General features: G+C 47.1%; 2 protein-coding genes across 2 annotated transcripts in view; one reads left to right on the top strand and one right to left on the bottom strand.

The window, feature by feature from the left end:
- The window catches only part of LOC119431538 (mediator of DNA damage checkpoint protein 1), a 33,601-nt gene extending 14,980 nt beyond the window's left edge, over positions 1 to 18,621 (top strand). Inside the window, exons 9-18 of the mRNA XM_049657907.1 lie at positions 41 to 1,347; positions 1,460 to 2,369; positions 2,824 to 2,954; positions 3,126 to 3,684; positions 4,761 to 4,940; positions 6,704 to 6,772; positions 9,256 to 9,355; positions 10,168 to 10,323; positions 12,696 to 12,721; positions 18,052 to 18,621. Coding sequence (XP_049513864.1) covers positions 41 to 1,347; positions 1,460 to 2,369; positions 2,824 to 2,954; positions 3,126 to 3,684; positions 4,761 to 4,940; positions 6,704 to 6,772; positions 9,256 to 9,355; positions 10,168 to 10,323; positions 12,696 to 12,721; positions 18,052 to 18,231 — 3,618 coding nt within the window. The 3' untranslated portion in view covers positions 18,232 to 18,621. The remainder of the gene's footprint in view (positions 1 to 40; positions 1,348 to 1,459; positions 2,370 to 2,823; positions 2,955 to 3,125; positions 3,685 to 4,760; positions 4,941 to 6,703; positions 6,773 to 9,255; positions 9,356 to 10,167; positions 10,324 to 12,695; positions 12,722 to 18,051) is intronic.
- Positions 18,622 to 22,173: 3,552 nt separating this feature from the next.
- Positions 22,174 to 23,574, bottom strand: LOC119431537 (chitinase-3-like protein 1). The gene has a single exon (XM_037699019.1). It carries the CDS (start codon positions 23,572 to 23,574, stop codon positions 22,174 to 22,176), a length of 1,401 nt encoding a protein of 466 aa, XP_037554947.1.
- Between the last annotated feature and the right edge of the window lie 1,538 nt (positions 23,575 to 25,112).

Here is a 25,112-nt window from a genome sequence, read left to right as displayed (position 1 = left end):
AACAAGCTTGCAGCCGCAAGGAGAAGACACTTGAAGAAGACAACCAGCGTCCGAAAGCGAGGAAGAAAGCAGTAGAGTTTCTAGAAGAAAGGGGAGGAAGGAACCACCATCAAAAACGACTCGAACCAGGAGGAAAGTGGCATCTCCGAGTGATGAAAAAGAAGCCTCCATAGAGAAAACTGCTGCGCCGGCAAGAAGGAGCAGTGGGCGTCAAAATGCTGGCTCAAGGATGAAGTCCCTGTTGTCCTTGGAGAAAAGGACTTCTGCATCGGGAGATTTCGAGGAGAGTACGCTTTCACAGGAAGCTAACGACAAACGAGACGCTCCCAAAGATGATGCTGCCACGGAAGAACCACAAGGGAAAGCGGGCAGATCCAGAACAAGGCGTGGGCTGAAGGGCAAAGCTGTCGCAGAAGTTCCTCCTCTACCTCCGAATGACGATCTGGCCAGTGCGAACCAGCCAAAAGTTGTGTCCAGCTCTAGTGAAGATAAAGGCGAGAATGAAGAGCCTTCAGTGAAGCCTAGTGAGAATGACTCTGAGGGTGAGGCGGAGAATGGTGAGGGCACTCATGATAACAAAGATGAAGAGTGCCCATCAAACAGAGGGCTTTTGGTAGACCAGGAAGGCGGGAATGCAGAGGACAAAGGGAAAGTGGGCAGATCCAGAACAAGGCGTGGGCTGAAGGGCAAAGCTGTCGCAGAAGTTCCTCCTCTACCTCCGAAGGACGATCTGGCCAGTGCGAGCCAACCAAAAGTTGTGTCCAACTCTAGTGAAGATAAAGGCGAGAATGAAGAGCCTTCAGTGAAGCCTAGTGGTATTGACTCTGAGGGTGAGGCAGAGAATGGTGAGGGCACTCATGATAACAAAGATGAAGAGTGTCCACCAAACGGAGGGCTTTTGGTCGACCAGGAAGGCGGGAATGCAGAGGACGTCATGAGTACGGCCTCGCTAACACCATCTTTGGTCGACGGCGACAACAATTGCACGAGTGGAACCATTGACACCTGTTTCTCTGAACCATTCCCCACCTTTTCAGAAGTGATGGCGGAATGCCAGGCGTACATTGAAAAGACAGAGGGCCAACACGAGGAAAAGGAGGCTGCAGAAGCACAGGAAGAGACAGTGGCCGACCTGGCAGATGAAAGCAAAGCCAAAGCCATAGCCCCTGCCACATCAGAGCCAGAACACGTAGCCGAAGAACAACCTCGAGCTTCACGGTCAAAGGACCGGAAGGAAGGAGTGGACCACGAGAAAGCGAAAAGGACCAGAAGCGGTGGAGGAGTTGCCTACAACACGGCGCAAGGCCACTCGAAGAGGTGCACGAGAAGAGCCGCCTACAGGAACTGAGCTCCTGGTGGAAGACTCTCTAGGCGATGTTGAGCAGCCAGAGGCGCTAGAGTCGCCACAGCAGTCGAACATACCCAGGCGTGGACGTCTGCCCCGTGGTGCTGTTGGTAGGAAGACGGTGCCTAGGGTTGCGGTTACCAATATCGTGGAGGACACAGAACAGTCAGAAGGGGAGCCTGACGCTGACCGCCTTTCAGCGCAGGAGACTGAAAGCATTGACGGAACACCATCGGACACGTCGGAGAGTTTAACACCTCGAGGAAAAGCCGTTCCACGTCCCCGCTCGTCAAAAGCTCCCCGGTCAAAAGACCCGAAGGAAGGGGTGGCCTCGAGAAAGCGAAAAGGACCAGAAGCGGCGGAGGAGTTGCTTTCTACACGCCGCAAGACCACTCGAAGAGGGGCACAAGAAAGGCCACCTACAGGAACTGAGCTATTGGCCGAAGACTCTCCAGGCGATATTGAGCAGCCAGAGGCGCTACAGTCGCCACAGCAGTCGAACAAACCCAGGCATGGACGTCCACCCCGCGGCACTGTTGGTAGAAAGACAGCGCCTAAGGTAGTGGATACCAAAATCGTGGAGGACACTGAACAGTCGGAAGGGGAGCCTGATGCTGACCGCCTTTCTGCGCAGGAGACTGAAAGCATTGAGGGAACACCACTGGAAACGTCCTCGAGCTTAACACCTTCTCAAGAAACAGCCGTTCCACATCCCCGGTATGGTGCTAGAGGCACAAGGCAGTTGCTACAGCAAGATGCTAAACGGGTAGATGAGGCTGCTTCAAAAGACGAATCTGGCACGGACCACCTTTCAGCACAGGACACAGAAAGCATTAATGGAACACCATCAGAAACTCCAGAAAAATTAACGGCTTCTGAAGGAAATGTCGTTCCTTCTTTGTCAAAGGCTTCCCGTCGTAGTGCAAAAACTGCGAAGCAGTCGTTGCAGCAAGATGTGGAAGAAGAAGACAAGACTGCTTTGGATGGCCCGGTAGCTGGAAACTCTGAAGAACAGTTACAAGGCGTAAGAACTTCTCGGCGTGGAAAAGCTAGCGCGAAGACACGTTCAGGTCAAGACGAGGAGGCAAACAATGTGGCAGCGGTGGATGTCTCTTTGACTAGTGTGGAATCATCCCAGAGCCCACAAACGTCTCGGCGGGGAAAGAGAAGAGTGAAACATTCACAAGAAAAAAGTGAGCCACCTGTTCAAAACAGGTTGAATGACTCAACGCAGTCACTTTCCACTGAGCCTCAATCGCAAACCTCTCGAAGTTCTCAACTGGGAAGGCGAAACACAAAGCAACCTGAAACCCAGGAGAACTTTCCCTCCATGGAGCCTGGCGAAAGTCAAATTGAGTCGGAAGCGCATAGTACTAAACCGTCGAGGAGTGGAAGGAAGGGCACAAAGTTGTCTCAAGAGGCAGCGAGCAAAAGTGTTGCCAGCGCAGGGGAAACCAATCCTGAGCCTGGATCTGCAGATCACGACCTGCAAACTAGGAGAACTCGGCGTGGCAGAAATGCTGCCGTACCGTCCCAAAATGAGCAAGTCGTGCCGACTCCAGAAGCTACAGAAGACCCCTCGGAGAACAGTGGCACAGAGGCCGAACCTGTGAGCTCGCAAACCTGGCGTGGGAGAAAAGGGGCGAAGCCAACTCGAAATCAGCGTGACAACAAGAACGCCCCCAAGGACAACAATGTGAAAGAGACTTCCGAAGCGCCCGAACCATCGAACTCAAGAAGTTCAAAGCCATCAAGAACAACAAACCTTTCTCTGCTCAAGCGCACTGCAGCAGCTAGTTCCGCTAGAAGTTTCCGTAAAAACGGAGCCACCGAGTCCTGGAACATCCCGGCGCAGCAGCACGAAAACTGCACAAGTCCAGCTAGAGGAAACCGAGCATCTAGACAACAATGACTCTGCAGAAGTCTCTTCAAAGCCCAAGCGCAGGGTCACTGAGCTCAAGCAAGAACATATCTCGGAGGCTGAGGCTTCGAGCTCGGGGTCTACGACTCGACGTCAACCGTTTAAGATGCCAGCTCTCGCACCGGTAACAAGAAAGAGGGATGCGCGGCGGACTGGCAAAAAAGAAGACCCACCGCCAACTTCTGTGATGCCTGTGCTCAAGATTATGGAAGAGACTTCTCCGCAGTGCTCCCTGCGAAGGATTGACAGGAAGAGGCACGTCGCCTCGATGAGCTTTGGTGTACCAAGGCACGAGTCGGACGATGAAGCTTCTAGCAACGAGGAAGAGACTTTGGAAGAGGTAACAGTGAAGCTTGGGCCAAAGTCTCGGCAAAAGGCACCGGTGAAGGAAGTGGCTGTCAAGCAGGAAGTGGTAGAGGTGTGTTCCCTTCTCTTTCTTTCTTTCCCTTTAATATCGTTCGAAGAGTTAGTGTATATCCGAAACCACATTGATACCTCTCGTACTACTCTTTCTAGCTCTCTTCATGCTTGCCTTGCTGAAATTGCGTCAGTTGCCTCATTTTCATTGCGTTTTTCTTATTGCCTTCATTGACTAGTGGAAGGAAGTACGGTAGGTGACTCATCTCTAAGGTAATTAGATCTTTCTTTGGCTGCTATCTTGAAGAGGATAGCAGCCATCCTTTGACTGCTGTCCCGTGTGTCTTGCTCCTTATGCCGTGCTGTATTTTTTTTCACCACGCGTGATAACACAGAGCACTCGGGTGACACACTGTCTCCTTTCTCTTGGTGAAGCAGCATATTGCCTCCCTGATACAATACATGCTGGCTACTGCCATTAAAAATTGAGGTACATCATCTAGTGACATCATAACAGCACTAATTGGTGGTATTAAAATCGCAGTCTGAGCAGCAGCTTCCTCAAAACTTCATAAAGCCACGCTTTGTGAGCTAAAGGCACTGGAAGAGTGACTCCAGGAGTCGGGAACACATGTCCACTGTGCTTTGGACACCATCTGTTTGGCATGAGGAAAACTGTAGCAGTAAAACTCTGCCTTTAGTTAGCACTTGAATGCTCTCACTTATAGTACATACAAATTTCAGCTGTAATATATACATATATATTTTTAAACAAACTTTCCACAGTCTAGCTCTCCAAAACCATGCAGTGTATTGAGAGCCATCGGTCTCGTCAGCCAACCAAGGAATAGAACCAGAGAGCGCCTTTGCTGTCCTGTCCGCCTCTGATCACCTTGCTCATGAAGCCAAATGAATAGAAACTTCATAGAAGGCTTTATGATCCTTCTAAGGATTAGTGTGCATACAATGGGCATGCCCTCCTTCGTTCTCTGGGAACACGAAGCTGTCTCTCATTACTGATTGGCTGACGCAAGCCCTACCCTTCGCTGCACTGCACGGCATCTGTGAGACAAAGTACAGACCATTTTTATTGTTACCCTTCCGTGTTCTCTCAATGAGTTTGATGTGTGCTTGCAGGAAGCACCAGTGAAACGGGGCAAGAGGAAAGCGGATGCACCTGAAGTCAAGCCTGAAGTGCCACGGAAAGCGAGGTCTCGGCGGGACGAACAGGCGGACTCTTCGCTGGCCCCCAAAAAAGCCGTGAAGGTGAAGCCAAAGGTGCTCTTCACCGGAATCGACAGCACAAGCACAGAAGAGGTACCAATGCCTCTTTTGCATACCACCATGGGGGTTGACAATATCTACGATTGTGATATTTGGTTATCCTTTGCTGCATTATCATCATCATCATCAGCCTATTCATGTCCACTGCAGAACGAAGGCCTCTCCCTGTGATCTCTACTTAACCCTGTAGCGCTTCCTTTGCTGCATACTGCTACATATTGCACGATGTGGAACGTATAGGAAATGGAATGTAACAAGCTTTCTCACCGTGGTCATCAGTTGGGGAACGAGGCAGACGTCGGGCCTGTAGCCAAAGCTTTGGCAAGGGGTGAACAATGGTTTCATCTGCGATAGTTGGGGCTTGTGATTACTGTAGAGTACTGCCTAAATTCACAAACAAGATGTGGAAAGCGACAGAACATATGGCTGGTTGTTTGTAGCGTTGTTTCCTTCGTGTCCTATTGGTAAATTTAGGCTGTATGCTGTAGTAATTAATTAAACAAGGGGACCTGTTTAGTCAGGGCCCTTGACAAATTTCAAGGAACAACGTTGGTTCCATGCTGAGGCTTTCCTTCTTTGTCCTTGTTGATCACTCCAAGTTTCTGTATACCTGCAGTCGCATTGTCTTGTTTGAAGCTTTCTCAACAGCATTTCGTGCACTATGTCAACCAGCTCTTCCGGATGAACGCCACATGTTATGATGGTTTCCATGCTACAGCACATACCCACAACAGGGGATTAACCAAAAAGCAGGCGGTACATATGGTGCCAATGCCAACTAGGTCTTTGCAATGATCGCTGCATGTTGATGATTATTATGATATCCATACTATAGCACATGCATACAACAGGGAATTGGCCTAGAAGCTGCCAGTACATTTAAAATAAATGAAGAATAAAGGAAGAAATACAAGCCAATATAAGAGTATTGCATATCACGAGTGCACAAGGGCGCACTCACGTGCACCAGTTTCCTTTATGCCAGAGGCTCGGGTATGAAATGGGCAAATATCATTTCATTAACTGCTTCAGGTAGATTCCAAAATGTGCAGTTGAATCTCCGTTTTCTCCTATCACTCTATCTTACCATCAGGATAACTTTAAACAATAAAAAAGCTTGCTCTTGCACCATGCTGTGACACATTACTGAAAGCGTAGGCAAGCTAACACACATAAGTAGAAACAAAAAAGGCAACACGAGCACTGACTATTTTGTTCCTACTTGTGTCTGCCAGCCTTTCAGTGACATGAATCCCTACAAGCTTTCTCTACTTTCAATCGTTCTATGCCATGAAACTTCATGGAATGAGGATAACCTTGTAGTAAGTCTCATCCGCCACGAAACAATCTTCATTATATATTCAGTGTTTGTTAGAAGGATATATTTGTTCCATGCTGATATCAGCAGGAGACATTTTAGGTGTACTTTGTTATATCGAGGCTCAACTGTACTTTCAGCAGATATTTAACAGCGGAAATAGTTTGAGGCTGTCGGATATTTAATATAAAGTTTACTGTAATGTACTGCAGGTGTTAGGTGATAGTGTGCTCGTTTTGTAAAATTCTGCCATGCAACCCAAAAGTGTAGTACTTTTTCAGTGAGGCTCTTTCCATGCTCTTCTTGTGTTCAGTACAGTTTAATGGTCATGGCACCATTACCTGCAGAGCACATATCGGCTGCCTTGTAGCACAGTGGCAGTGGCTGGGCACTGGTTCCTAGTTTAAATGTTCTTGTGTTGTGGCTGTCACTCGCGCTAGAAGTTGAAAGTTATCATCCCTTTCTGGTTCCAAAGCAGGTGGTAAGAGACCTTGGTGGTACCATCGCAACCAATGTTTCTACGTGCACGCACCTGGTCACCGACAAGGTGAGAAGCCATTTGGCATGCGACTTCATTTTCCTGGCTGAAACAGTTTTGATTGCTTACACAGATTGCTTACACATTCGATGCTAATATTAAATGCATCTGAGTGAAGTCTTGTCTTATTTGAAAAAAAAAAAGTTTTGGGGTCTGTTGGACACAAATTTAAGTCCTTTAAGGGGGCCCTGAACCACTATTCATTGAAGTCGAGAAATTGATTTGCAGTTAAAATAGACTATTTCAGAAATACTTTGCAACAGAAAGTGCTTAAATGCATTTAGCAGAAGTGCAGTTATTGGCAATCAAAGATTGCCTTTGACCAACTTTGCGGGGCTCCTCCCATTCTTTCTTGATAGCCTTGCACTGCGAAGGCTACAGCGAAGCGGGGCGTGCCCACAACGCTCCACCCACTGAATGTCACTGTGGTGCCCAGTTCAAATTTGATTTTGGATGTTCATGTAGATGCAGTTACTTCCGATTTTGGTGCCTACAACGCACCACACTCTGAGGCTTTCTCTCAACTTATGGTTGAGTTCACGGTATCTTGTCCCGTTGCTTTGCTACAGTGTACCAGATAGCTATGCACGGCTATGTTTTCTTGCACCGAGTGGCAAGTAGCACATTTCCTTTCACACTAATTTCTATCGCAGTCACAATTTCCTAGAGTTAAACGAAACGCCGTCTTCATTTTCGCTCGTAACAAGCTTCGACCATGATGACAGCACACCTCGAAGTAGTGCAACTCTGCAAGCAGACGACCTGTTCCATTTGGATGTTGGCGCTCGAGCAGGCTCACGATGTGCCTGGAGCCATGTTGCCCAGAGACCACTCTGAGCATGCAGTTGTCCTCAGCGAAGCCGCAGTGAGCTCAGCGGGCGGGCTCGCCGTGGCACCCGCAGCAGCCGCAGTATCTACGCTACATAGCAGTTACAGCTACATGAAACCGTAGTGCATTTGCTATATTTGCACTACAGGGCTGGAGTGCGTGCGCTCATGTGTGGACTGGCTTTGTCCTGCACCAACTTGACCGACGGATAGTATAGTGTCCAAACTGCTGCACATTTCGAAGAGCTGTCAATAGCTCGATACAAAACGACGTCTGCCAAGGCGTTTAGCCAGGAACTGCTAGAAGCTAAGAGCTGCTAGGATTGTGCGCACACGCTGGCAAGTGTACGTGTGGTCTGACCTTAAGTATCGCATGGTTCGAGGCTGTTCAAGAGCTCACAACCAATTGAAATTAGCGAGACCCGACGGCTACGGCACCGATAAGCAGTTTGGCCAAAGATTCATTCCTATTCGGGTTGGTGCAGCCGATCATGAGCAGACGGTAGGCGGCTTCTTCTGGAAATACGTAACTCTCATCGAAATTCAAAACACAAGTCTTCCCTTACTTCCACCTGTTCAGTAAACTGCGTCAATAAGTATACACAGTAACAGCAAGAGAGGAAGAAGCGCACTGATTCAAACGCCCTTCTTGATGTCGGCTATCGGCCAGTGGCAGCGCTCTATGGGAATCTGCCCGCTGGCATATTTGTCCATGGCTAACACGTTGACTGCAGCATCGCCTTTTGCGGTCCCAAGTGCTGTGTTTCCCGACTCACTGTTGAGTTGCACTTCATCTCCCGCCGGTGCATAGTGTTCCACAGCTAAGTCCGTGGTGAGCCGCGCTCCTTTGAAACTTCTTGAGCTCGAGACAAATGGTGCTGTTTCTGCTCTCCATTTATTTCTAGAAAGGTGGCACTTGCCCACTACAGGGAAGCCCTTCTACAGCCGCACATGGGGTATAACTACGTTGATCCACCCGTTGCCCAGGTTGCAGTGGGTGTGTTAAAGGGCTTCTCACAAGTGACAGTAGGTTACCGAGGGACAGCTGTAAAAATATTTCTGCAAGTTTCATTCTTTTCTCAGTAAACAACTTCGTACTGTGCGGCAACTTACCGTCGCCTGCGGGTGGGTGAATTTACCCGCCACGGTGGCTTTAGCGGCTATGGTGTTGTGCTGCTAAGAACGAGGTCGCAGGATCAAATCCCAGATCGCGGCGGCCGCATTTCAGTGGGGGCGAATGCAAAAATTAATTCGCAGTCCCCCACTACGGCGTGCCTCATAATCAAATCGTGGTTCTGGCACGTAAAACCCCAGGCACAAGAAACCCCAGAATTCAACTCGGGTGAGTGAACTTGCCTTCAGGTGATGACCACTAATGGCACCAATTTTGAATTGGTGTGGCAACAAATAACTCATCTAGCCTGTGTGAGCCACTTATGTGTCACCATATCTTAATCTAGCACTCTAGCTATGTCTGGTTTGTTTTGTAAGTTTACCTATGCTTGGTAGCAATCCCATCCCTATTTCTTCCCTGCTTTGTCTACTGCTAGTGCCTCACTGTGTAACAAATTATTCTGTTTTACCCAGAAAAAGCTGTGCTTTATTGTTACCTGACCGTTCCTTTTTCTGTTTTTTTTTTTTTTTTTTGGCTGTTCCATCGACAGTTCCGAAGAACGGTCAAGGCACTGTGCTGCATCGGAAAGGGCACGCCAATTGTCGACGTAGCCTGGATAAAGAAGTGCCAGGAGGCCGGAGCCTTTGTGGGTCAGTTGAAGCTTTGTCCTGCTAGATTTTCCACGAATGACAAGACCACACGTTGTCGTGCAAGCCTTAACTTAATACGGTTGTCCTTTTAAAAAGGAAATGTATTGACTTATATTTTCAAAGTTGTAGAAGCTCTAGCACACATGCTCCACACATGCAAAAATATATATATATATATTTTAGCAATTATAAAGGTCATTCACTGCTGAGCTCAAGGTCACGGGTTCTATGCCAGCCGCAGTGGCCGCATTTTTATGGGAGCATAACGAAAAAAGGCTTGCGTACTTAGGTTTAGGTGCACGTTAAGGAAACCCAAGTGGTGGCAATTAAAGGGGGATGTGGGTCATAGACCAAAAATTTTTAGAATCTTTATTCTTCGAGGTATAGTGCTGAAAGCTTGTGCATACATGTATATGTGCTTATTTCGGATATAAGGTACATTTTCGTTTATCTTCCTTTAATTATCTTCTGTAAGGATTTACAAATTATGTTCCTTAGATTTTGCTAAATAGGCTAATAATGGCTTCTGTATGATTCAAGGAATGCAATCAGACCAACCTTATTGCTCTGCCTTGCCTAGAGCATGAGTTGCAAGGTATTGAATTTGAAACTCGAATACGTTTTTTCTGGTGACTAATTAAGCTGTGCTCTAAAAGCCACATTTCTTTTTTTAATTTAGCAGTTGTTTTTGGCAGGAGGTAGTCAGTGGTCACATGGTAATCATGGTCACAAGTAACTTTTTTACGTAGATGCTCTCTGGTGTGTTTAATATTCTCCCGCCATGCTGGTTTATATCCCCTTTCTATTCACAGACCACATGCCCCATATGTTGCTCGACAAGAAGGCTGAGAAGACCCTGCGCTTCAGCCTCAGGGACACATTGGCAAAGGCGTCAGCCGGTGGCGTACTTCGGGGATGGAGCGTCCATGCCACCCCACGTGTCCTGCCATCTCCCAGTGACATGAAAGGTATTTGTTTGTTGGTTTGTTTGAAATACCCTCTTAAAGCCCAAAGTGTGTTATGTCTTTCACTTTTGCCAAACATTTAGATTGTGATAATTTCATAGAAAATCATTCTGAAAAACCAGTTTCTTACTACATTTTAAAATGGGGCACTGCACAAGGTAATGTGTAATACAGTGGACATCAGATGTCTATGTCGTTCTCTCACCCCAGGAATGTAGTCGACACTTAAACACCTGTTTTTGTGTTCTGTGCTTGTTACGATTGGTAACAAATGCTTAAGAATACTTTGTTGCAAGTAGAAATGCATACGAAAATACGGGTGAATAATTGCCTTAACTGGTGCATCAAAACACACTCTTGCCGTATTCCACCATTTTGAGAGCCACTGGTGGAGCCAGAAACAGTGCGACTTAAACATTATACCTGTACCACTCGGTCAAGGTTAATGTCATTATATCTTATTTGCAAATCTTTAATGGCATCAAATATGACAACAGCTGCAGGAAATGTAGCAAGTTTGTTTTGTACTCAAATATCATTAAAAAGTTATGCGTAGGAGGCAAAAGTTCAAGAAAGGTTGTTGAAAACATTAATAGGGTGTCTACCTTCAAGGTAAACAGAATTTTTGGGAATTCGTCAGCTCTGGATGAGTTGGGGAAACAACGGGAAAATTTTAATTTTAGCCCACTTGCTCTGAGGCATGGAAATTGGTACCTGTGGTTACGGCAAAGCTATCGGTATGCTGAATTAGTGCGAAGGCTGGGCACATGACCTCAGAATCGAAATTTTAATCTGTACAGTCGCCGACCGATAAATCGGACACCGATAATCCGGACATGCTCGGTAATTCTGACAGCTTCGCGGCACCGCCAATGGCTCCGTAAGCTTAATGTGTAAAGACGACCAATATTTCGGACAGCCACCAGCTCTACATTCGATTATCCCAACTCCGGCCGTGACTGTAGCGTACGCGGATTCTGCCGCCATCATCTCGTCTGGCAACCTCAATGAGACATCAAGTATGGCCTCAGAGATTACACGTAATCCCCGAGGCCTCGTCTCGGTCGCAGCACTACGCTTCAGATTAAATTACAAATGCTGATCTTGGAGGCTTTGCCAGAATTGCGAGGTCGCATCAACATCGCGATTATCACATCCTATTTTCGCATTCCAGACAGCGCTATGCTGGCTCCAAGAATTCTTTCTCGTGAAGTTCCTCATCACATTCTTCTTCAGTGCTCTCACATATGAAGATGTTAGCTGGTCGTCTGAAGGCGACATATAATCCTGCTCAGCGTCGAAAGTTACATTCAGATTCACTTAACTTGTGCAACTTATTTCCGTAAAACATGCACAGAGGGAAGTTCACCATCCTCCAAAGGCTTCACACCACGAAAGGCATGAATTTCTTCGAACGTGTCAGTGCCAAAACGCTAAAGTTGTGAAAGATGTCGAGAAACGACCAATAACAGCACTTAAGTCGACCTAGATCTTGCGTGCTCCTTTTTCTTACCGACGAAAAAAGAAAGCTCAAGTTTTAATATCACGTGACAGTGCATCTGTGCGCCAGTGATAGCAGCAATCTCCAAACGTAAACCTTGTCATCTAATACGCTGTACATTGTAAGCACGTTCAAAGCCAGTGCTTTGCTTTTAATAAGGACCGAAGATGCGTGCAGAAAGTTACTGACTTGGTCTGGGAAAATAGCGCGATCACCTATTTATTTATCGCTGCGATAAGCCAGGCCCGCATTTGACATATCTTGTTTGAGAGTGCTGCAATTTCCACAGTCCTTATTAAATTTTACAGGCTTTCTTTTTTGTCTGAAAAAGAACCACACTGGAACTAGGTTGCTGTTATCAGTCGCATCTTGAGATTCTTCGCAACTTCAGCGCTGACACCTTAACGATTAGATAAGTTCATTAAAGGTTACCTAACTAAACTAAATAGTCATCTGTACACAATGAAAATATACTCATGGCTAACTTGAGCACTTCAGTGCTGTTCACGTAAAGCCCCACATTATTTTTTAATTCTTAGAAACATTTATTTAGGACAGCTGGTATGCTACACCAATCTCGGTAGGCACGGCTAAAGCCTGTGCAGTTGCACCTCGATATAACAAACACAGATGTCACAAGTTATCGGATATAACAGTAAATCTAAAATGTTTCTCTGCAATATCAGCAGTGTAGTGAATCTACGCTTATAACAAACATCGGGTACAGCTGAAGTATTTTCGCGTTGGATGTGACATTGTTATAGCCAATTTCTGGGCCACAACAACTCTTAGTCTAAGTCCCTTTGTTAACATATGAACGTTGTTCTTCCTGCGATGTTGTGAACCTGATTTTGGCATACTGTTTCTTTTTCAGAAATTGTGATGTGTGCTGGTGGCAAGGTAAGCCATTTAATTTCCATGCATCTCTCTTCCATACCTTTAAGTCACACCCAAGCAGATGGCGCATGCATTTGGTAATTAGCAGATATGGCACGAATTCCAGACCATGGCCTCCAAGATGTTCAGCATGCCACAGGCATAGAGTTTCTCATTACATTACCTAGAGGGAAATCTGGCGCTGCTGCGCTGTGGTATGCTAGGGGAATGCCGGTACATTGTGACTTCAGATTGGCATCGCTCTTGGAGAACCAGGATGCCTTGAAGACGCGCCTGGCTAGCACCGTTCCGTCTGTCACAAAGATTCATTTCCTTATTATTGCACAAAAACGTGTTCTGTTTAAATTTGAGGAGTTATTATTGGATGTAAAATTATATGAAACGTAAAAAGTGTCAGCTGGTCGCTAAAGTTGGGGGACAGACAAGATTCTCGCTCACTTTGAAACAACTTGTCATCTGTTCGTGCTTTTCTTCGCTTGATCCTGCGTTGTAGGTGAGTAAACTTTATTGAGAGATGTAATATGGGTGAATGAAAGCTTTTTATGCAGATTTTATTTCAAGAACGCATTATTTGTGTAGTCATATCCACGTTTTAGATGAAGCCTCGTCAACACCAGCCAACACAAGATTCGCAGACACATATCCCGTCATTCCCGTGACGGCATAGCGCCCTTTAGGAAACTTGCATACACTGTGGCACTCTATCTCAAACGTAAAATTTCTGATGAAGGCTATTCTGTATTTGCATTATCTGAAACCGGGTTATTTATGTGGTACAAAACTTAGTTTGCCTTGAAAGAACCCCAGCTGGTCAATAATAATCCAGAGCCTGCTGCTGCAGAGTCTTGTCGTTGCCCTGTGTCACTTTGAAACATGGAATCCACAATTTTTTGTATCATTATGTAAATTTTAATTTTCATATTTTCGTTCTTAGACAGCAGCAAAGTTTTATTAAAGGAACTCAACAACAATGTTAAGTCAGTCTAGATCAGTTTGGCACATTACATTTCCAAAATCCACGGTGAGCAGAGCTTTAAGATGGAGTAAAGACACAAAAAATTTCGCTGACGATTATGATACTCCCTAATGCATAATTTGAATGCACATCTATACATGTTTTCATTTCGCAATATATTGGCTGGCACGGACAGTCTGTCTCGTGCGGCACGTTGCAAACGGAGCAAAGTGTGGCGCGACTGCCTCGCTTATCGGGAAATCGTGAGAAGCAATACGTGGGTGACACATGGGCGCGTTTCACAGCAGCCGCCGCAGACGGATCTCCTAGATGACGCGCGCTACTCTGGCGCCATCTCGTAACCATCGTTGCCGCAGTGCGCGCCCTGTGCGGCACAACGCTTTTCTTCTCACGCATTCGCCATACCCTCCTTCTCAGCTTTCTGCCTCATGCTTTCACTGCACCCTCCTCTGCCTTCCTCCTCGTGCTCTCTTCGCTATCGCTGTCTTTCATCCCCCGCTGTGCTCTGCGTTCAATCTTTCATCTGCTGCGCTCATTCACTCAGTTACGCTGACGCTCGCCGCAGGAATGGGCGCCTAAGAGCTGCACTCTAAAGTGAAAAAAAAAAAATGGTTCGAATGCCCTTCCTAAATTCGTGTACCAGCTTCTCGTGGCTTCGAGTATTTTGGCAGCATCTGCTGGGCACTAGGTAATGGCTCGCAAATAATTTTTAAAAACATTGCTTTGAAAAGTGTTTAGGGACTTAACATGGCAATCTTTGCACATTTGGGCTCTATGCACAGAAACTTTCAAAGAGAGTGAAATCTGCAATTTGATTTGGGTGCAGAATTCAAAAATGGAGTTACGTCTGTTTTCTCTGCAAATAACACCCCCCACTGCCCCCTCCCCCTCCTTTTTTTTCTTAATTTCTTTCTTACTGCTTTTTTGCAATAATCTGCCAGTCTTGAGGTGGTTTAGTGTATCATTAGTGACCTATCAAAGGGACACGAAGGACAAGTATTAACTTCTGTCGCGTTAGTAGATTATACTTCATTAGCAAAATGGCCACTTTGGCTGTGATGGATGACTTGGCAATTTAGAAAGGACAAACTACTGGTGGGTGCCAACGCTGCCTTGAAGTTTCCACACCAGCTCGCTGCAGCATCATGGACTTAAAGAGCATCCGCACAGGTCTAGTTAAATGATGTTGGGAAAGGATGACTAAATTGCATAGATAAAGAACCGAAGACTTATCACAGCAAGTTTTGAGAACCTTTCTGTGCCTAAATACTCCAGATACAAGGAAAAAATAATATTTCGCAGATGTATGCCAATCTGGCCAACTAATGAAGGACAGCGAAACTGTATTAAGCAAGTTCTGACATGCTTCAAATATTAGAGGTCTGTTTGCTAACTTTCCTTAACAAAAATTTATCAGTGATGCCTTGGTCGCACGGCTGCTCCACCACCGCAGCCGTACATACTCCTAGCTGACCTCCAATGTAGATATGCCTATCTGAAATATAAGATAATGCCTATCTGAAGCTTATCCGAGATCTTCGCACCGTTGAGACAGTTTCCAGAAATCGTAAATAGGGAACTTACTGGTTTGTTTTTCCAATGCTGTGTTGAACACACAAAAGTTGACTTAAATTTTGCCCACTAATGTTGCAAGTCGCTCATGCTGCGGAATGCTCTTTGATGTAGTAATTGCAACGTTAACCCTAAAAGCCTGCATCGCCTGGATGTGAGACAGCAGTGTGCCTTGGGCACGTCAACTGCTTTTTGCTTTTTTTTTTAAGAAAAAGTAGAAATAGATGCACCGAGAAAGCAAACTAGCCTGTATGGATATGCACTGTGCCACGATCGGCACACTTCACTGCGAATCGCACGTGAATGTGCCCTGCCGCGTGTCCATTACAATGCCAACAATATGCCATTTAAACAGCCGATCCTTCGTATGTGGGCAACAAGCCAGGCAGACTGTGTGAAGTTTCGGAACCGACTTCCTGTTGGAACCAGTCGTCCTCACTTCTCGACCGCCTAAAGTCTGCGCACCTCTCGTTGCCTGCCGCTTCGCACTCCGACACGTCGTGGCCGGTGCAACCCTGTGTTCTCTGCCCTTCCCCTCCGGCTCCTGCGAGACAGTGATTGCTGACACTACACATACGCTGTTAGCTTCAAAAGTAGCTTTCAGGTTGCGGAACATCAGAGTCTATTGCCATTCCCATGTAAATGCGCGAGCACACGTGAAACGCATTCATCGTGGACCCTAAAATTGCACGGTGATGAGTATTGCACACCACTGCCGCTATGGTGTTCTTTCAGAGAAGTGCGGTTGTGGCATGCGGTGGTGTTGTTAAAATTCATACTGCAGTGTAAAGATTTGTCCAACGTGCAGGTTGGGGTAAGATTCGTTTTGGCAGCTAGCGGAATTCTAAATCGACATTTGCGGGAAAGCCCTAGTCTACAAGAAGACAAAGCCAGAGTGCAGCATCTCCAATTCGGCATCCCATGCTTGGCGCCAGTCAGTCATCCACGCTTTCTTTTGTAACGCGTATTAGACCGGGAGGCCTGTTGTGTTCTTAAAGCAGTGGCAAGCTGCTCTTGCCAATACGAGTGGCCAGTTCGCACGAGCCATCCGTATGCATTGCGAGCAAAACTGAGAGCACCCTGCTCGTTCTTTCTCCATGGCATTTACTTCCCTTCAGATTCAATGTTTGGCAGCATCTGCCAAAACAAGTATTTCCAGTGACGCGAGAAGTGATCGCGTTTCCGTTAGTAGCGCACTTGCAGGGGCTCACCGTCGCGTGCAATATATCGAATGTGGCTATGAACGGGTGTTCAATGCTTGATATATCCAGTCCCCTACTATGGCGTGCCTTATAATCAGATCGGCGTTTTGGCTTGTAAAACCTAATAATTTAATCAATTCTAAATTAATTTCTGTTCATACTGGTAATCAAAACCTCCTTCACGAACTGTCTGAAACCACATGGAATGGTGGTACGTTAGTGATATCATAGGACATTGCTAGGCTGCCTGGTTACCTGGTCTTGTTTGTTTGCTGGCTATATTTCTTATGTTGTGCCAAGTACAATTAAACCTTAATATAACAAACACATATGAAACAAATTATTGGAGCTAATGCAGTAAACTTATTGTTATTGAATACTTATAGTTGTTTTCGAATAAACAGCCATTTTCACATTTAACATAAAGCAATGTTCATGTCCTCGTCCAAGTATCCATAACATTAGCAAGTTTCTATCATTACATTACACATTATGAAGCGCTGTTTGCTAATAGCGCAAATTGGGCACAAATAAGCAGTTTGTCGGCATGTGCAGGAACCTTCGGAGATTGCACATGATCACTGTACAAAGTCCTGCTCCCTAAGCTATGTAGCATGCTCGGCTACGTGAATTCTCGTGTTTTATGCTTATACTATACCCAAGGGCATGAAACTTGTCCTACTTTTACTGCAGTTTGGTGTTTCATTGCGCACAGTTGATGTTCTGAAGTATTTGAAAACTATACAAAAACTATTCATGTTAACGAATACTAGTGATTGTTCAATTCAAAGACCAAATCACATAGGACATAATTCAGCTCGTTATTTGAAAATTTCATTTATTCGCAATTGGCTATGCTATCCCGGCTACGGCAGCCGCATTTCGATGGGGGCGAAATGCGAAAACACCCGTGTACTTATACTTAAGTGCATGTTAATGAACCCCAGGTGGTCCAAATTATTCCAGAGTCCCCTACTATGAAATTATTCCAGAGTCCCCTACTATGGCGTGCCTCATCATCAGATCGTCGTTTTGGCATGTAAAACCGCATAATTTAATTCTGAATGAATTTCTATTCATACTGGTAATGTATTCTTTCAAAACCTCCTTCATGAACTGTCTGAAATCACGTGGAATGGTGGTACGTTAGTGATATCATATGACATTTGCTAGGCTGCCTGGTTACCTGGTCTTGTTTGTTCGTTTGCTGGGTATATTTCTTAGGTTGTGCCAAGTACAATCAAACCTCAATATAACAAACACAGATGAAACAAATTATTGGAGTTAATGCAGTAAACTTATTGTTTCTTGCTGATAACGGGTGCAATGAATATATGCTTACGGCAATTATCAGATAGATAATGAAGGTATTTTTCGTCGGACATAACGTCGCAAAACAAGGTTCGGCCGTATATCCATAAATAAGGTTCGTCTGAAATGATGAAAATTTACTTGGTTTCTCTTTACATGACCTGTTGTTCTCCACTTCGTGTTTCATATTCCGAAATGATTTCTGCGTGATGTAAATGTGTCAATAAAGCTCATTGGTTGTTCTCTTTCTTGCCCCCTTTTTTTTTTACCAGTACCTGGACAACTTGCCGGCTCGTAGTTCGACCAGCACGACTGTTGTAGTCTCATGCAAGGAGGACCTGAAAGCTTGTGCACGCGCACGAAACAACGGCGTTCCAGTTGTCGCCGCGGAGTTTGTGCTCTCGGGACTGCTTCAGCACAAACTCGACATTGAAGCGCACCGCCTGGAGTAAAAGCCAAAAGCGGGGTGGGAGCAGGTGCTTCGACATCATCTTCTTTGGCGTTTTTCTTTCTTTCTTTCGTTCGTTCGTGTCGTGTTTGTTTTTTTTTTTTCTTTTAAAATTTTTATAGACGGGTAGCTTTACTGTACATTCTCACGGACAGTTACCGTTGGCATTTCTTGTATATATTGTATAAAATTGCCTTCTGCTGTAACATAATGCCCAGTTTTGTTTTAATGACAAGTCTATCATGCCATCACATTATATTAGCCACATAGCATTGATTGAAATTTTTGTTTGTTGTGCTTTTCTTTTTTTTAGACTGATGTTTTTATCTCTTGACACCGCATGCGCTGTCATGCATAGTCAAAGGATCCCAATAAATCTGTTTTACAAAAAATTTATTTTTGTCACATACATTTATTGCAATGGATGGGAGGGGAAGAAAACGGGGAGAAAAATGCAAGTGATCAATAGACAACTGGCAATGAGGTGAATGTTCATCTACACATAAAGCTACCCGTGGAGCCACGTGAATGGAATGGGTTCCGAGCGGACCGAAGGTAAACCTCGCGAGAGCAGTGCAGGGCAATCTAAAGGGGCCTGTTGACCGTGCCACTAATTGGTGGTGTTTTTGTGTTCTAGCTTGTCCGCATACTTAATTACCATTCACGGAATGATGGTTTACCATGGGCACATAAACATGAGCTGCCGTGTTGGTGGTGCCATTTTGTGGAGAGTTCCGCTATACACTGAACTGTTACTGCAGTGACTAAACATATTCTACTTATCTGCTGGTGTAAAGCGTAGGCAGCGGTGCAATCAACCATTTGTGATCCCTTTTGTTTTACTGCTTCGTCAAGAACACCTAACACATGAACATTTCGTGCGCTGTTGCTGGACAAAACGTCTCGAAATGTAGCCACCAGTGTTTTTACTCTCTCCCATGTTTACCATAACCCGCTATCTCCGTAAAGAGTAATTGGACTCGGACAAGAGCTTGAACCTTGAACCAATGTGACGTGTGGTTTGGTACTGACGTAGTTTCCACATGTCGCCTGGAGGAGTATGCGGCATAAAAGACAAAGCGCCCGTGGGCTGTGGGAACCTGGGAAGTAACTTCTCACTTGCCTGCGAGCGCTTGAATCGTTTAGGAGCTTCAAAACAAGGATTGCTCCGTCCGTACATTTTACGCCACTGCATTCGTTGTACGGATGCCACTGGCAATATTTCACTGGTTCCAAGTACATGGGAACAAAGAAATTGTTTCTGCCAACTTTCATCTGTACTGACAGCCATGCGCAACCACGAGTTGATTAGGAGGCACGCCGTAGTGGGGGGCTCCGGTAATTTTGGACCACTTGGGGTTCTTTAACGTGCACCTAAGTAATTACACAGGTGTTTTCGCATTTCACCCCCATCAAAATGCAGCCGCCGTGGCCGGGATTTGATCCCGCGACTTCGTGCTTCGCAGCCCAACACCATAGCCACTAAGCAACCACGGCGGTAATTTGGTGTGAAAAAAGCGAGGGAAAAAGAATGGCAATTTTACAGAAAACTGTTAGAAATTTTTGAGAGTAACATTTACTCCATAATTGCAGATTCCATGTGGTACGAAAGAGAAATTCTGGGATTCTGTTGTAACAGATCGTATAGATGAGCACGCTACGTAGAACAATAGGAGACGTGACCACCCCATGACAAGACATCTGGCGCCAAGACACCTGGCACTATGCGACGCAACCAAATATCCACTCAAAGAGTTTGTATATCCATACATTGAGCAGCACGAGTTGCCCCTGATTGCAGCTGTACCTTATTCATAAACCTTACCGTACTAATTTTGAAGATATCGCAAAGAGACGGAACAAGTCTCCTTGCGCTCGCATTATTGATGACCCATTTTACACTTTACCATACCAATGTCAATTGAAGATGGCAAAAAGACGAACAAATCTCGTGCTCACAGTATATTGACAAATTTTGCACTGTACGGTGACCAATTATGGTAACATCAAGAAATCTGTCTCTGGCCATAAATAGAAATCAAAAATAATCCGTTTCTTGTATTAAGGCAATTTTCTTTAGTAAAAATCGAAATTTTTTTTTCTTTGTTAATTATTTTTTTATTCTTAGTGTAGAGAAGGAAACGCACAAATCGGTTGAACAGACTGATGAGAGTATTTCCAAGTTTCACGTGTAAAATTATAATGCAGAAATCGAAGTTGGGCCCCAGGCAATGATTTACATTTATTTATTTGTTTGTGTGTTTGTTTTATTTTATATATGCATGGTGTTTTTACATGCAGGAGGGCCAAGAAAGAACACGAAATCAAAGACAACATAGAAGCAGTATAATTCGCTATTAAGCACTAAACGAACCGAAGAAATAAGGTATTTCCGCAAAGTCACTTTCCTGAAGACGAAAGAAAAAATCGTGCAATATGGCCACCGTAGTAACTGCAGAACCCCTCCCAAAAAGAACCCCAGGGTACCTTTAGAAATGAGATCACCGATTATTTGACCTACAAAATTGTGGTGATTTGGGCCTGTTGGTTGCACATCGGAAACGTTTTGCAGCGCAAGACCAACACGGACACAAAAGAACACATGGGACGACAGACGAGCGCGAACTACCAACAAAGGTTTATTGACCATCACACGTGTTTATACTGCGCGTTCATCACCGTTGCACATGCGCACAATATCTTCAAAGAAAGGACAGCTCTTCATCTGACAGGTGCACAGAAGGTGTGCTGACATAGGCTGAACTTAATAAAGCTATCATTTCAGCCTCTATTGTCTCGTGGGTGAGTCTGTGATCACTTCTGCTGCCAACAGTACACAGATCAAAAAGAATCTCACATGGACAGGAACTGCAGTGCATTGCTAACCAACCATCTCAGTGCCGTTTTCTTTGGGTTGATTAAATTAAACATTGCAGATTGCAGTTGATTTAAGATTGCAGGCCACTCGAAAGTGAATGTTGTGTTTTCGGCACCACATAAGCTCAGTAAAGCTCTGCCATCAGAGGAACCTTCTTGATCAACGAGGCTGCAATAAGCAGCACACAGATCCATTGGTTCGGTGTACTACTAATGTAGTTCACAGTATTCCACTGTCATGTGGAAAGCAATACATAGGGCAGACAGGCAGACGTTTGAATGAAAGGTTGAATGAATACGTGATCAACATAAAGAAAACGGCCCGTGATGGTTGGTTAGCAATGCACTGCAGTTCCTGTCCATGTTCTATTTGATCCGTGTACTGTTGTCAGCAGAAGTGATCATAGACTCACCCGCCGAGTAATAGAGGCTGAAAGACATATCTTTATTAGGTTCAGCCTAGCTGTATCAGCACACCTTCTGTGCAGCTGTCAGATGAATGCAGTATAAACAGGTGTGGTGGTCAATAAACCTTTGTTGGTAGTGTGCGCTCGTCTGTCGTCCCATGTGTTCTTTGTGCCTGTGTTGCTCTTGCACTGCAAACGTTTCCGATACTTGAACTATATTCACAGAAATCTCTACATGAAATGCAACATTGCACCAGTGTTTCTGGAGACATGCCCACGGATTTATAGATTAAAATCTGCGAAGCCACGGCCGGTGTACTGCGTGCCAGGAAAGCTCCTCTTTTACTACGACCCACTTCACTGCGACGTGCTTCCGGATTGCTCGGCTGCGGCACGCTGCTTGTCGCTGCAACATGGCAGCTATAGGATGAGCTATACCGGAGACCATAAAGCGCGCTGGAGCATACGAGAAGAATTTCGACAAGAATTCGATAATAATTTCATTTTAATTCACTCGTAAGTAAACGTGGGTAACATTTAAACAAAAAAACTATAATCGTTGATGGGTGGAGCGGCAGTCGCACCGTAGCCCGGAGGCGTGTCTGGCTGGCACGCCTTCCAGCAAGCACCCGTCAATGGCGCCGGGCCAGCAGGTTCAACGATCAGCCGTGCACCACTTCGTGGGCAACGCGAAGCAGAGGCCACGCGGGCCCCAGCTCGCCGGCGAAGTCGTCCATGGGGAGGTCCCAGACGGCCAGCCCCGCCGTCCTGCGGACCACGGACTTCTTGGCGCGCAGGCTGCCGCGGTCCTCGACACCATACCACTGATCTCCCAGACGGGCCAGGGAGCAGCGAGAGAACGCGTGCGTCTCCCGCCGCCACGACGCATTCTGGGAGAGCGCCCGCGCCACGTCGCAGTAGCTGGCCAGGCCCGACTGGTTGGTGCGGCCGAAGGGACGGCCGGGACCCACGGCGCTCATTCCGGGCCGCGCGCGCCTGAGCCACGGTCTTCGCAGGGTGAACGTGACGGCCGAGAGCGAGACGCTCATAACCGTCTTGGCGAGAAAGTGCTCGGCGTCCATCGAGAGGTCGTCAAGCAGCGAGGAGAGGCCGACCTGTCCGTGGTTCTGCGCCCTGAGCGCCGCTCGCATGGGGGTCTGGCACGTGGTCACCGGGAACGCGCGCGGGTCCACCGTGCGGTGCGTGTCCACGACGACAAAGTCCAGGTGACTGTACAGCGACCGGACGACGTAGCCGTCCCGCCGCGCGGTCGTGGCCCAGGGCACCACCACGCTCAGGCGAAGCGAGTCCCTCTCGAACGCGGCGCGCATGGTGTTGACGAAGCTGTTGTAGCCGGAGCGGCTCTGGCGGCGTGGATACTTCCAGTAGAGCAGCAGGCCCGCGACGCCCATGCGGCGCGACCAGGCCACGGCGTTGTGGACGAAAGCCGCCCTCATTTTGCGGTCGGCCATTAGCCACTCGAAGTCGGCGCTGTCCGAGGGCTCGCCGCCCACGCAAGCCCACGCTTCCGACGACGGTCCGGCGAGGGAGACCAAGACCTGGAGCGCTTCGGCGTCGCGGGTCGGTTGCCTGAAGATCAGTCCGCTCACCTGGGGCAGCAGGGCGACGGAGACGAAGACGAGCGTGTCGCAGAGGGCGGCCGTCACGTTGTCCACGTAGAACCGGTGCGGAGACCCCGAGGAGACGCTGTGGTTGACGAAGCAGAAGACTGCGCCGCCGCGGCTCGCTTCCTTGGCGTCCGGCAGCCGCTGCATGACGATCTCGGCGGCGGGGGACCCGAGCACCGAGCTGCTGCCTCCGGCCGAAGAAGCTCCGGTGTCCGCGGAGCGCGTTTCGTCGACGTCTTGTAGGGGCGTCCAGAAGTGCTCGACCACGGCGTAGACGATGGCTCCGCAGGCGCACGTCACCGTGAGCACGGCGAAGAACAGGAAGACCGCGAGGCAGAAGTTCTGGTGGCGCAGCCGGTAGCGCAAGCTGGACTCCTCTTCCGCGGCCCTCCGCGCCGCGTTGCGCTGTTCGCGGGAGGTTCTGGAATCTTCCATGGTGGTTCGCAGGACGAGGGACCCGATGTCGCCGGTGGCAGGTGGAGACGCGTAGACTGGTACGCGAGTGCTAACCCTTGGATGGAGCGGAGGCGATGCCTATAAGTCTCTTCTGGGGATTGAGCCGCGATCGCCAGAGAATCGAATCGAGCAAATGCCTGAGCAACTGCCTGGGGCGTCGAACGTGGCGATACTGTTCCCTGCCACGCGCTGCGCCGGCTTCACGCACCTCGTGACTCGCGAGACACGAGGCTGTTGGCGCCTTCGTCTTGGATAGTGATGATTCCGGCGCTCATGACAGGTTTCTTGCGATATCATCATCATCATCATCATCAGCCTATATTTATGTCCACTGCAGGACGAAGGCCTCTCCCTGCGATCTCCAATTACCCCTGTCTTGCGCTAGCGTATTCCAACTTGCGCCTGCGAATTTCCTAACCTCATCATCCCACCTGACTTTCTGCCGTCCTCGACTGCGCTTCCCTTCTCTTGGTATCCATTCTGTAACCCTAATGGTCCACCGGTTACCCATCCTACGCATTACATGGCCTGCCCAGCTCCATTTCTTCCGCTTAATGTCAACTAGAATATCGTCTACCCCCGTTTGTTCTCTGATCCACACCGCTCTCTTCCTGTCTCTTAACGTTACTCCTAAGATTTTTCGCTCCATCGCTCTTTGTGCGGTCCTTAACTTGTTCTCGAGCTTCTTTGTTAACCTCCAAGTTTCTGCCCCATATGTTAGCACCGGTAGAATGCAATGATTGTACACTTTTCTTTTCAACGACAGTGGTAAGCTCCCAGTCAGGATTTGGCAATGCCTGCCGTATGCACTCCAACCCAATTTTATTCTTCTGTAAATTTCTTTCTCATGATCAGGGTCCCCTGTGAGTAGTTGACCTAGATAAACATATTCCTTTACAGACTCTAGAGGCTGACTGGCGATCCTGAATTCTTGTTCCCTTGCCAGGCTATTGAACATTATCTTTGTCTTCTGCATATTCATCTTCAACCCAATTCTTGCGATATAAGCAATATTAAAACGGAGAGATTCAGGGGAAAATGTCCGACGATTACGATACTCCCTATAATGCAAAATTTGAGCGTAGCTCGATACGTGATTTCATTTCGCGCCATATTGAGGCAATTAAAGATCGAATTTTAGAGCGATATCACCGCACCGACTGGCAGTGAGCCAGTGCTGTCAGCGCCTTCGCAGAGGGAGGGGCAGTATATGGGAACGCTGGCATGATGAGCGGCATCGGAGCCAGCTGTGGACGAAGGCGACGACGAACGCGCGGTTACGCCGGCGCTCAACCCAGGAACGGGCGCCTAAGAGCTGCGCTCTATAAAAGCTTGTACTACGTGCAAACACGGTTGCTAATGGGCGATGGTGTTTACTTCGCGTTTTCTTCGCGTTTTAACGCGATAGCGTTTAGGGCCCCGTGTCGCAGAAAATCCGGCGTCGGCAACCGGCGTGTGATCGCGGGTGGCGGAGAAAATCATCCAACCACATCGACCGCGCAGGCCCTCCACGTGTT

This window comes from Dermacentor silvarum, chromosome 10, assembly GCF_013339745.2.
Source record: "Dermacentor silvarum isolate Dsil-2018 chromosome 10, BIME_Dsil_1.4, whole genome shotgun sequence".
NCBI classification, from domain to species: Eukaryota; Metazoa; Arthropoda; class Arachnida; order Ixodida; family Ixodidae; genus Dermacentor; species Dermacentor silvarum.
This window is presented reverse-complemented; position numbering and strand designations above follow the sequence as displayed.

Excerpts from the sequence above, each read along its gene's own strand:
- LOC119431537 (XM_037699019.1), bottom strand. The coding sequence starts at position 23,574 with ATGGAAGATTCCAGAACCTCCCGCGAACAGCGCAACGCGGCGCGGAGG.